The sequence below is a fragment of the Betta splendens genome, chromosome 13 (assembly GCF_900634795.4).
Source record: "Betta splendens chromosome 13, fBetSpl5.4, whole genome shotgun sequence".
Taxonomy (NCBI): Eukaryota; Metazoa; Chordata; class Actinopteri; order Anabantiformes; family Osphronemidae; genus Betta; species Betta splendens.
Window position 1 is genome coordinate 8022547 of NC_040893.2, and position 13844 is coordinate 8036390.

The 13844-nt window shown below is 41.1% G+C and overlaps 1 protein-coding gene and 1 long non-coding RNA gene across 4 annotated transcripts; one reads left to right on the forward strand and one right to left on the reverse strand.

Moving 5' to 3' along the window:
• Positions 1-2916: 2916 nt before the first annotated feature.
• On the forward strand, positions 2917-4139 carry LOC114867938 (gem-associated protein 7-like). Its single transcript, XM_029171119.3, is given in 2 exon segments — positions 2917-2955; positions 3606-4139. Coding segments are annotated over 2 exon segments (432 nt in total). The 5' UTR covers positions 2917-2931; the 3' UTR covers positions 4014-4139.
• On the reverse strand, positions 3824-8381 carry LOC129605001 (uncharacterized). Of its 3 annotated transcripts, none has more exons than XR_008696441.1 (3): positions 8255-8381; positions 6740-6910; positions 3824-6281 (listed from the first exon to the last, which is right to left on the reverse strand). It is a non-coding gene; the product is annotated as an uncharacterized LOC129605001 (long non-coding RNA). The 3 variants fall into 3 exon arrangements; XR_008696440.1 differs by having other exon boundaries at positions 7664-8296; XR_008696439.1 differs by lacking the exon at positions 8255-8381 and having other exon boundaries at positions 6740-7200.
• Between the last annotated feature and the right edge of the window lie 5463 nt (positions 8382-13844).

Sequence of the window (13844 nt, forward strand, 5' to 3'; positions counted from 1 at the left end):
TCTTCTTTTTTTGTCCACTGCCTATTAATCAACTAGCTTCACATAAGTCACCCTTCTTGTTCTATGGTGCGTTGTTCTATCGTCTAGCCGTGTATTTCACCTTCAGCTGTTGTCCAACCGCTACACTAAGTCTGCTCTGCATGCAGCCAGTCAGCAGACATGCTACTGTAGCTGCTCCAGTGATCCAGCCTGTTTGTTTTACTGATACTGGAATCATGAATCTTAATATCAGTCCAGCTGTGTGAAATACGGTGTGTCATGTCACGTTGTGACTTTTGGCTGTGGGCTCCTGTTTTATTGTTGTGACCATGGGAACATCTGTAAGGGAAAAAATATGGGGGTTTGTTACATATAATACATTAACATCTTCTGACCAGTGCCTTAACCAAACTACAGGTTTGGTCACACAAAGTGTGTGTAGCTGTAGTATTTTTTCCCATGCCAGTCGAATGAATCATCACAGATTTTTCCTCCTTCAGCTTTTTTTGAATGAGTAACTCTTAACTAAATATAGAGGACTTTGGTGCCAAGAGTGGGACAGAAGTTCAGTTAATCAAGCCCGGCCTGCACTCTGTCTGTGTGTGTGTGTGTGTGTGTGTGTGTGTGTGTGTGTGTGTGTGTGTGTGTGTGTGTGTGTGTGTGTGTGTGTGTGTGTGTGTGTGTGTGTGTGTGAAAACTCTTTTAACTCTCCTTAAGCTTCACCAGACCAACAGACAGCGTCCGACACAGGATAGTATTTTCAACTGAATAACTTGGTCTGCTTTTAGCCGAGGCCCGAAGCAACAGGAAGGGACTGACTTCCCTCAAGTTTGTTAGACTGAAATTAATAAGGATGACAAAATGAACAACAGGGTGAACATAAAAAAACAAACCAAAATTCACAGAAATTCACAGAAAAAGCAGACATAAATAGAACAGACAGATTAATTACGAGCACAGGAACACGACAGAACAGCGTAACATCGGAGGACAACAAGACAAACTGACAACGTGTGTGAGAGGAGCGACAGAAGCACTATGAACACAGGTGTACGTATATAATCATGTTTACAGGGACACAGAACAGAAAACAGACCGGAATTCAGTTTGATAAGAGTTGTGAAGCATTTCTTTTTAAAGTTAGGATGAGAGTTATTGGTGTATGAATGTGTGTGTTACAGTACGTAAACCCTGAGGGGTCGGTGACATATTCTGTACTTCCTTCAAGAGTTTTTAGTCTGAGTACAGCTGTGAGCAGGGAAAAGAAAGAAAAGAACCAAGAGAATAAACAAAATAATTAATAACAATGGGAGACAGACACTAGTAGATTACAAATAATTAAATTCTTACCTTATGTAGCCGTATGTTGGTTAAGGGAATGAATGAACGAGTAAAATACAATAATTGGGAGCTATCATCTAAAGATAAAACTTAGTGCGTCTTGTTGCAGTATGTGTAACTATTTGTTTTCTTGTTGTTTTGTTTGTTTGGGTTTGAAGAGAGGTGAGCTGGTAATAAAATAGGTGTGACTGAGATAAAACCAGGTGAAGTTAAGCTTTGTGGTGATTCCTTCAGTATCTAATTTCCACACACTTTTGTTTACAGTAGGAACATTGCTCAGCAGAGAGTCATTCAAAAGTACCATGTGAATGCTAAGCTTTAACTGTGCAGTGGGATCGAATGATCTCCATTTAAAGCCTAAGTCTAGGAACAGGATCAAGAAATGACCTATTAGTTCCCACAGGATCCGGTTGCACACTAAACAAACAGCATGTCATTCATGTAGTACAGGTCACCTGTGTAGTGTTTTAGAGGAAAAGGTTAAAGCAGGAGGAGAGGAAGCAGGTAGTAAAGGTAAAGAAAAGTTAAGTTTAGGCAGATGAAAATCTGTAGTTAGACTCATAAGTCAGTAGGTCAGTGAGACCTCAAACGCAAGCAAAACCCCAAAAACCTGATACAAACTGGAGGCGTTTTTTTTTAATCTTCACAGATGTGAACTTAGATTCAAGATTTAAGTTCTACTAGGCATCCTACCTTTCCTCCAAATAAAAGGAAACTAAAGACAGGACGTCTACTCCTAACTTAAGAATATAATATAAGAAACAACAAAAGGACTTCTCATGCCTACGCGCTACCAAATGACTGGGACTGTAAGTTTATACCTACTTAGGCCTCTTGCTTTGAACTCTCACCGCTCCAGGCTGGCGTCACCTTTTCTCATTCTACAGAGAGTTCAGAAAGAGAATATTGGGAGGGTCCGACAGACTGGAGGGAGGCGGTGTTTCCGCGATGCGCGTACATAGGTTCGCTTTATTTAGGGGCGGGGCTAAAATGATGACGCGCAAAGCCTCAAGGCCCGGCTGTACCACGTGACTTATTGACGAAGCGGTTCGGATTTTGCCGCGGGCTCCAACACTACGAGAAACAGAAATATGTTTATCCCCATTTATGTAAGTTAGTGGTGGCAATGCCCTGTGAGTGATTGTATGCCAAAGCAGAAGAAATAATGTCAAAAAAAGATATCAACAGGACCTTAAGATATCGATAAGACCTGCCACACTGGAGGTATGTATGTATTTATATTTGTATATACTGTATAAAATAAAACATGCAATCCAATACGTTTTTGTGAGGACAATGAAGTGTTAAACAGTCTGCACACTGTGGTGATTCATGAGGCTGATCCCTGTCCTTCCTCCTGCTTATGTCTGAAGGAAACGCGTCATTCATAAGCTTCAGAGTCCAGCTCAGTGTTTCATACTTCCCCTCGTCCCTTGTTTCTGCTCCAAATGTGCGAATATGCTGTACGTGTATGCGCATTTGCTGTTCCGCCAATAAAGCCTGAAGCCACAAGGGGGCGGTGGTGCGTCCCGGGCCATTTTCTCAGACACTATTTAATGCAGCGAAGAAGACGAATCATTAGACGTAGCTGTTGCGTGTTGCTGCTAACTGATGATAGTGAGGCGAGAATTGGTGGTAGGTATTAAACTATAGTTTAAAACATGTTCAGCAAAGTACCATGTTTACAGTTTATGCTTCACTGGCAAAAGGATTAGTTGTGTTTAATACTGTTTAATGTTAATTATTGTTAACGGAACATAATTAGCTAATTTTAACAATAAAATAGGTTGGAGTGTAGCGTTATTTTCACCATGTAGAGTGATGTGTTAGTAATATGTTTAGCTTAAATTCTTAATGTACGTGTAAGTGTTCGGAGTATACACACATTTATTCGTTTCAACAAAAGCTTGGACGCTGTTCATCAGCACTGTGTTCAACGTACTGTGAAACAACCACGATGTGTGGAACTGGGGAGTGTGATCGTTTTTGGAAATGCAAGCTCGTTTTTAATCAGCACCAGACCTTTTGCAGTGTCATCTTTCTGCAAACAGCTGTTTTTGATTTACAGTAACAGAAAGGCATCATAATAAATGTCTGGACACATGTGGCTCTTACTTTAATACTTTAGTATTATTACAGCAACCAATCTGATCGTAATTAATATTAATTGGAAATATACTTTATCTTGTGGAGCTACTGAACTGTATGTGAGCATGTTTCTGCTTTATAATTAAGCCTTATGTCCTACTTATAGTTGATGTTTCTTGGTTTTGTTCTCCAAGTAGGCCCACCAAGAACGACACACCATGGCAGCACCAGTGCCTGTGCTCCGCTTACCAAAAGGGCCAGACCCCAACAGCCGTGGATTCGACCCCAGCTCCCCTCGCTTCATAGCCCTCTGTCGCACCTCCATACCCACGTCAGCTGCACCAGAGGCAGACGCTGAGGAGCTGCAGAGAGAGCAGCAAGTGCGATCTGAGCTCCGAGAGAATTTCCTCTGGTGTCTCCTTGCCATGACCAACAAGAAGGTTCAGTTCCACATGCATGAGAAGGTGAAAGTGGAAGCCACGTTTGGAGCATCCGACATTGATGTGCTGAACTTTTAGGTGTCGGACTTGCAGACTCCTATCGGGGTGCAGAAAGAGGCCTTGATCAGGTCTCAGGATGTGATTTCCTTGTCTTTTGACATGTGATCACATTTATTTACTTGTTTGTTTTCTGCCACTGAGGCGCAAACCTTTTGGAGCCTTATTTGTTGTTGCGAATGGGCTGTTTTCACACGTCGAGATAGATTATAAAATTTGTTATATTTTTGCACACTGGTCGTGTATGTGTGTATTGTTGTTCTCAGTCTTGTCCAAATTGTCTATTACGTCATACAGTACGAAAACAAGCAGTTGCTAGTTTTTAACACAAGAGGGAGTCCTACGAATGTGTTTCAATTTTAATACCAAACCATTAGTAGTTTATTGCTACCTTTTGGTAACACCAGGTTTCTTGACCCGTATTAACAAGAATTACTCTCTTGTTACCTACTCTTCATACCTACATTACAATTTGGGGAACAAATGTTTTAATCAAAATAAAAGATAAACATGTAAGGACAGTTACTGTTAGCTTAACAGGCCTGTACTGAGTTCAGTTCAAGTTGTGGAGCTTAATGGGGGCCATGCCCTACATGAAGTCTGTATATTTGGATGGAAACTAAAAGTGAAGTTCTCTAAAGATTATAGTATCTGATGTTTGCACCAAGGCAACTGAGTAAAATACAAAGGTCAAATAAAAAGTGTGGTACTTAGCTACAGCACTTAGTTACTTAATACGTCTGACTGCAGGGCTGTATACATTTCTGTCATATCAAAGCATTTGACCTGAATGAAAGTATTGGAGGTGTTTGATGTATTAGCTGGACATGGTCATTTTTCCTGAATCCCTCCATAATATAACGCAGCCAAGAATAAGTCCATCAGATGGTAGCACAGATATGCTATTTAAATATCTGATCATAAATAAACTAGAGCAGGATTCATTATTGTTTAGCACCAGCCTCATGGTGAAGAGGAAAAGGGAGGGTGCATCAGCACTATTTAATCTTCTTAAAAGATGTATTTTGCAAGTTCCCAATAAGTCATTTTATTTGAGTGCCATTAGGCGGTCATGCTGTGCCTGTGTCTCTATTCGTACCTGAAGTATCTGACCACTCAGTGGAGACAGTCATCAATGAGGCAGTGACTCATCCTGCCTCTCTACCTCTCTCTCTCACTCACTCACTAATCCGAAATATGACTTAAAACCCTGCATGACGTCATCAGGCGTGTGATTGAATCAGGAAGCCCTCAAGGACAACCAATGTTAATTTCATATACACAGGCATGCTGCTCTGTGACCAGCAGCTTTCAGCTCCTTCACTTTTCTGTGTCTACACCAAACAGCACTCACACATACTGTACACAAACACAGCACATTACGACAGTTATGTACAGTACATTAAACAGGTTGCTGTTTGTTACTGCTGGGCAGCAGCTTGAGGAGTCTGAAGGATCATTTAGTCTTTGACATTACCCACCCATTTCACAGGTCAGTAAATTGATTAGTCCTTCACATACTAATGTAAATAAATGTAGAGTTTGAATCATACGGTGGCCCTGAAGTGCAAGTCACAAACAAACAAAAAGACAAAACACGACACCATTAACAGGAAACACAACGACATTAACAAAAAACACAACATTAACAGAAAACAAAAAACACACCAACATTTCAACATTACAGAATAGGTAGGGACCAGGGGCCCGTTTCAAGAAGGAGGTTTTGTTGAAAACTCAGTTTTCGGTTTCAGAAAGGGAGGTAACTTAAACTCGTAAAGCGGGGTAAGTTTAAACCCGTTTCAAGAAGCGAGGTAATCAAAACGCAACTTACTCAGCAGGCCCCCAGCAGTGCTTTAATGTAGCACACTGCAGAACAAGAGCCCGGGTGGAAATGATCATAGGCCTGTTGAAAGCACGTCTTCAGTGCCTACGTCACCTGAGGTTAATACCTGAGAGGCCTGTGACATTATTGTGACATGTGTTGCTTGCCAAAATATTGCAATTATTAGAGAGGAGCAACACCCTGCCCTACAAATACAAGACCCTGAGGAAGACTCCCTCTATCACGATAATCTGCAGGGTGGATGCACAGTCAGAGATGGGATTTGCCGTAATGTCTTAATCAACCATCACCACCACCAATAAAAGATAATGCAAATCATAATTGATTTGGTTTTCGTCATTTCCTACAAATACAAAAGGTAATTATTAGATTTTATGATTCTTCCAATAATTCATACAATTCACCTTTAACTATACACTCACCTCCAGCTTTTGTTTGAGAATTTCAATTTCTAGATCTGTCCTTTCAATCTGGTTGTCCAAGTATAACATTTCCTTGAGATTTAGTTTATACAACTCCTTAACCGGTAACTGAAAATACAGAAGATTTAGAGATACATGACATAATTCCTCATTATTCTTACAGAATGGAACTCTGGCATTTACTGAACATCACTGAACTGTGTGCATCTGCGCAGCAGAATGTGACAGACCCTCCTGCTGTTCTTAAGATAATAAAGTCAGTATACTTGAAGATTAAGTTGTATCATTTAGGCTACGCAACACAAACATCAGAAATCATGTGATGTGTATAAACTGTATTAATATTACACTTTACGATACTGCTTATTACAATTTAAGCTTTATTTAGTAGTATACTTAAAACGGCCTGGGCTTCTGTTGTGACAGGAGGATCAAGATCAAGACAAGAGGCTGATATTACCATCTGAATCTGTTAAGACCAACCAAGAACCCAACCCAGACTCTAAGAAATGGATATATCAAAAGTAGCCTATGTAAAAAATCAAATATATAGGTAGGCCTCCTACATTTTACAAATGCACTTGTATCCTGGGGAGTGACTGGTTCTGATAAACTCCCTCCAGGAATTCCTTCAGCCTCTGCTTTCCAGTGTTCAGGCTAAGGGGCCATCTCCTCTGCATGCGTCAGTGGTGGAGGTGCAGGTCCTCCACCAGTTGTTCTAGCCTCCTTTCTGTTTGCTGAGTAGAAGTCAAATGATTTAACTGTGTGAAAACATTACACCCATGTTGAAAATGCAGCTGCACTGCTATACTCTGCATGCTATTTAGTTATTTAATATGTCAAATGTTGTAAAGTCAGGTAGTCTACACCCATGATATGATCGTGCCTTACCTGTTTGAATTATGTTTTTATATTTCATTTTTAGCTACGTTCCTTTTATGCCTAGCGGATTGCGCCTACATAAAAATTTAAATTAAATTCTTATATTATTACATGAGTTTTGGGTAACTTTTAAAACCTAATTAGATTAATGTAATAATTGCTCTTCATAAAATGTACTGGATTATTGAATTATCATTACATTACAAATCCCACATCAACCTCAACAGGAATTTTAAAAATGCATAAACATAACACTGCACTTTTAATTCATACAAACATTGGTATTTTATGCAGTTACTGAAGTAACTCCTTAGATGAGTGAAAAATTACTTTAAAAGTCCTTAACTCGCTCAACTCTGAGTCAATCAACTCGGAGTTGCTTAAACCAACTCTTATCAGCTGTTCTGAAACCGAAAACTCCAGGTTGGCAAACTCCGTGTAAATCAACTCAGAGTTCAGTTTAAACTCAGAGTTTGTTAAACCTCCTTCTTGAAACGGGCCCCAGGAAAGACATCCTAATGATGCTGGACTATAAACGTAACACTCAGTTAGCAACTGTATTCTTAATCCACCTTTAATGACCTAATTAACAAGTTTACAGTTCTTACCTTCTGTGAAACAGACACCCTACTAGTTCTCTCCATTTTTTACTTTTATCAACTTCTTGACATCAACTAGAAAGCCAGTTGGGAAACAGTTATGCTTAAGTTAGCTAACTTTCCACAGGTACAAAAAGTAACCATCAACAGCAACGTTAGCTGTGTGTGCGTCTAAACGTGAGTATGCAGACACATGTAGCTCCCTCCAAGTTATTCACAGACACAGGGTGTCACAAGGCATAAACTATTGCACCACTATGCATAAACATAAATCAATATATTACTTGGTGTGTCAGTAAGTCTGCTTCATCTAAAGCAAAATGTTTAGCTTGGTGAAAGCATTAATTAAAAAAACATTTTCTAACAGATCTTAACATAGTATGAGCCCAGATTTGGCGGAAGAGGTCTAAACAGGTGCCAAAACAGTCATTGGTATTGGTAGGCTAAGCTAACCTAGCTAACTTAGCTCTTCTATACGGCCGCCTCACGTTCAAGACGAACGCAATACATTTGCCAGTGAAACAACCGGCGGAATACACGTCATTACCAACCAAAAATGATTTTAAATGTAAATCTATGCTTTTCTGTAGTTTTACAGACCTGTAAATGAAAACAAAAACACGAGACAGCGACAGCAGGCCGCTTTCTTCCTCCGCTTCAGCCAGACGGAAGTCCAGGACGAGCGGCAGGCCGCTGCGCCGTCACGCCCCCTTGTGGCGAAAACGTGTACGCTGCCATTAAAAACAGGGATACCGCCGATGTTCTCTTATATATACACATGTACATATACCGTGGCCACACGACACAGTGCGTCAGACTGCAAGCCTCGATGTGCTGTCAACATATTTTAACATTAAATATTCGGACGCCCAAACCTAAAGTCTACTCTTTAACCCTTGTGCCGTCCTCCAAAAAGACTCCCTTTCACCGCCTTCGTGTCCTTTTTCGCCATGCTCATTAAAAAAGGCTATAAAATCATCATCAATAGTTTTTTTTTGCTTTGTTTTGTAAATCACTTAAACAACTCCAGACCTGCCCAAAACTACCAAGCTTTTTATTTCCCTTTCCTTTCTAAAGCCCCTTCTCTCGTACTGTATAGTGTCTCTTCATTTTTACTCCTTCTGTTTGTTCAGGTCCTTCTCCTTCTCTGCTCACCAATGAAATCAACCTCTCATCCAAGCTGCATGTTTGTGTTGGCAGCCAGGTGCATAAACACGTTAAAAGTTGCTTTTGTTAATGTTTTTGTGTACAACAAAGTAAAAAGTTGATGATTTATTTAATCAAGCACCTTGTGAAAGGTGCAAAAAAACAACCCTTCAGACATCAGAAAAAAAACTACCCCCCCACCCTCTCTCCCTCTCTCTCTCTCTCTCTCTCACACACACACACACACACACACACACACACACACACACACACACACACACACACACACACACACACACACACACACACACACACACACACATACACACACACACACACACACACACACACACACACACACAGATTCCAAACAAATTTGTTTTGTTAATGTCGTCATGTTTCGTCTGTTTGTTTGTGACTTGCACTTCAGGGCCACCGTACTGTTGAGTGTGAAAGAAAAAAAATATTATCATCATCAATAACATCAAAAAAATATCATATGCAACCTAAGCAACAATTTACTATTACTATTATTACTTGATTTGAACACTTGAACATTAGGGATGTACAGTAAACATCTGACACTGTAAAACAATCCTGATCCTTTCGTGGCCTCTTGCAAACCTGCAAGGCAGGTTTTTGGGCTGAAAAAGCAGTCTCTGGTGGTCTAGTGGCTAGGATTCGGCGCTTTTACCGCCACGGCCCGCGTTCGATTCCCGGTCAGGGAACTATCCAATCATTTTACACAATAGACATCCAAACAAAAAGAGGTGCTCATGCAGCAATGCCGGTTATTTGAAAGTTAAATCATGTCAACTGCACATTAAGTGCCTTTGCTGAATTACCATACTCTGCTCTATGCTGCCCCCGTGTGACAGAAACATGTAATGACATACAACATCGAACGGCAAAGAGCTTCATCTCATATGAACCTACATGTAAACAGGAATTTATGCTATTATAGAATACTATAATTAGTTAACTAATACTATAACACAGTAGGACAACTTACATACTAGTGTTTGCTTTTGTTTTGCTTTTCTAGTATTTTGTATCTTGAATCTGTTATTATGACACTACTGTACATGGACTGTGAATAATCAGTTTGTCGCATGAGTGATCTGTAAGTGCAGGCTCATTTTGCATCTTTCACTCAACAATCAAAGTAAAGTGGAATCATTTGGTTGACGTTGAGCATGAGCAAACACCTCCAAAGCACCGGAAGCTGCGCCCACAGCATCATCTGGGCCCTCATGTACAAAGACTTGCATAGATTTCCTACTTAACTTCAAAACCAGAAAACTGTGTAAGTAGTAAAAAAAGCTTGGGTAGCAGACTCCTTCCATGACACCCCTCCATAAAGATATGTGAAATCATTTAAATTGATACATTTGCGTAGATAAGGGCTTATGCCAGGTGTTTGTATGTGAGGCTACTGGTCTGTTGCTGCAGACATTCACAGCACTGATGGGTTTGGTCGTCACTGACATGTGCAGCAGGCGGCATCATCACACGTGTTTGCTCATCTCTAAGCGTTTGCTATTTAAGCTGCCAAACATTTGTAACATCATTGTTTCAATTCAAAGCTCATAGCATTGTCTTGTGTTGGCTAACGTTGGTCGTATTTAGCTACCTACAGTATCTGAAGGCTTGATTTTCTTTACATCATAGTTTTATGTATGTGCCATTCCAGATGTGCATCTGTTACGTTGCTCTGTACAGCCAGCTGTGTTCCTTTCTGCATCCATTTCCACATTTTCTTTAATTTTCTGTTACTATGACTCATGTACCAATCTGAAGCCAAATGTTATCCATTAGTGTTGTGCAGTCCCACACAACACAGGGACGTGTAGAGTGAGAGAGAGTTTAAAAATGACACCAGCGAACTGAAATGTTGGAAACTCCGTTAATAGTTGTTTTTTCTGTGACTTGAAATCCGAGGGGTTTCAAACTCCTTCAGAAGAGGGAGACACTGCTCCAGTATTTTTTCAGCAGTGTTTCCCAGCGTTGCATCAGACATGAGGGTCATGTTGCATCAGAAAAGTAATGAAAACATGCAGAGAGGAGAAACTGCTGAATGCAGGAAAAAATGCGAGGCAGGTTTGTCCTCAGTTCAGGTCCCACAGCATTAGATCCAAACAGCCATGAGATAATTTTCACATTGAATTTATGTTTGGTTTTCCCAGCATCACGTTATGAAATAGATTGGTTTAACGTGTTGCTACCATCATTGTCATTCCTGAGCTCCTTTAAGGGAACTTCTGGAGTTAGTGGGGCATAATGTAGACAGTTTTTCTCTTATAAATAAATTTCACCTCTTCTTTCACAGATATCACTGTGTTGAACTTCAGCTTCATCACAAAGGCATTTTCCAAACATAGCTGTGGTACAGTATGGTATGAAGCCATCGGTGCAGATTGCCATCATTCCAACAACACGTGGCTCAGACTGCTCTGATCTGAACAGATGCAGGTGTCAGCTGTGGCCGCCCCTATAAATGCATAGCAGAGTCTTCAGCATCCAGGTCCTATCATCAGACTAATGCCGTTAACGAGGAGATGAAACACGTATGAGGAGGCGTTGAGCAGAGTGGTGAACAGACGGCTGCCATGCTTTGCATTGTGCTCGTTCTGGCAGGATAGTGTTTGGTCGCCAAGAACCCATTAAATTCATTAAAAGCAGCACAGATCTTCACGCAGTGGATGAAGTTGTCACAGTAGAATTTACAGTCTATGATCAGTTGAATATATTGATGATGTACAGTAACATGTGAACATGTTGGCTCAGCTGGTTTAAACTATCGAGTGGAGGTCACACACACCAATAAATGACAGCATAAACACTGATGTTTACTGGCGTCAGCTTAGTCTGAGGGAAGTGTTTCTTCTGCTTTTTCAGTAAAATGAAGTGAACAGAGGCTGAGAAATCAACCCCAGGACCTTCTCTCAGTGCGGTGATGGTGCTGACCACTCACCACGCTGCCCTTCCTGCTCCCTCCCTGTAAATGTTCAGCAGCTGTTGATTGAGCTGTTGACAGTTTTTGTAGAATTCATTAAACATCCAGTGTTTCCACCACCCATGATCTACACCTGTTTCACATTTCCAGTCCCTTTGAATTTTAATTGGCTTTTTCCCCGGCTTTAGCGTTTCTCATCTCCTGAGGTCAGAGCTGGATGATTCATTGTGTCACTGTGCTTTAACTTGGGATTTAACTAATATATGTTTTCATATCCAGCACTTCCTGACCTTTGGTTCATCCTTGTTGGCTTGTGTGAAAATCCTAAGTACACAAATCATTTATTTTTATTGTATTCTCAAAGGAGATTTTCAAACAATGATATTGTGGTATGTGGACTCTCTCTCTCTCTTTCTCTCTCTCTCTGTATTTGTGCCAGTGCTCGAGTCCTACGTGACAGGATCACACTGGAACATGACACTGTTACTACACAGTATATATAACACAGATCGCTCTCACTTTCCCTCCTGAGAAAACAATGAAACAATGTTCTCAGATTTATTTCAGCCATCCTTCTTAGCCTTCCTGTGTTTCCACCTCCTCTGTCCTCTGACTAGGAAGCGGAGGTGAATAGATGTTAGTGAGACCACACTAATGACCTTTTGATTGGTTTCACACACGTTAGTGTGTGTGTTGTCAAAGGGTTCAGGACATTTTTCACTTGTTCACTGGAGTGGTCGCACAGTGATGTGTATACTTTATTGTGTGTTTCTAAATAATAATCTTACATTAATTAGTCAAATGCCAGATGTCTTCAGTTCTACAATAAACACAAGCTAATAAATGCTGCCCCCAAAGCTTCACATGAAGCTGCAGTAACATTGGTGGGGGCTCACACCAAGCAGACCACCCTTTATTCCTCATGCACTAAGATGTGAATATGTCACTGACTCATCAGACGACCTTCATTTGACCTCTAGGCTGGTACTGGCCACTGAAAACTTGCCAATAACCTGCAGGGTTGGAGATGCTTTGACCCAGTCATCTAAATCTCTGTTTGTTTTTGCCTTGCTAACCTGCCAACACATCCCACGTCTTCTAATGAGTTGAAAGAAGAAATTAACCCTTATTAGCCATAGTGAACGGCGTTCGGGGAGCTTGTGTAAAGTGACTTGCTCATGGTCACACCTGATTCCGCAGGCAGGGATCGAACCGCGGACCTTTGCCTACCGAGGGCGAACCATTACCAACTACGCTACCAGGCCACATACTGAATACTGATTAACTGATGCATGGGCACCTGGCCGGGAACTGAACCTGTGTGAAAGTGGTGACGCACTGTGTCCTGGCATTTTTTAATAACGGCGGTAGCGTTAAATTGTTCTTTTGATGACCCGGGACCTAAATTGTTTAGCCTTTGCTTTTATGGCAGCTGCTCCAGTGTATGTTTTGATTCCTGTAAGTGTGAAGGCATCATCATTACATCATAAATGTAAAATTAGCTTTGTTGTGGGACAGTGTCCTGAATGGGAGGAAGGAAAGGCAGCACATTAGTGAGGGGTGAATGAGACAGACACAGTGAGTCAGAAACGGGCCTTGGGAGACAGAACACTGGACTGAGGAGTTGGCAGCATCAGGATCCGGGTTCCAGCAACAGGAGATGACTGGAGTCATTAATTGCTGAAGTCATTGGGTCGACGACACCGGTTCTTGTATTTTAAAAGTAATGTACATTAAAAAAACAGGAGACACAAAGGAAACTGTGTTTCTATTCTCGGAGACGAGGCCGGTTTAACAGATTGTTATTTTACAGGTGCTCCCATTGTGGCATCGCTGGTGAACACCACAGTTCTGACTACAGGGCTTCTTTCATGTTCATTTTGTGGTTATGCCTGGAGTCACCTAACTTTCATGCCTAGATTCATAGTAACCGACCTGTGACCTCAACCACCCATCCATCATCTGAACCACGTGTCCTCAGAAGAAGCAGAGAATCAGCCAACATGCAACGAGAAACACAACGCAGGAATGAGGCATGGACATCGTTTCCTCACTTCATCAAAGCTGCAGCAATCGTTGCTCCTTGTT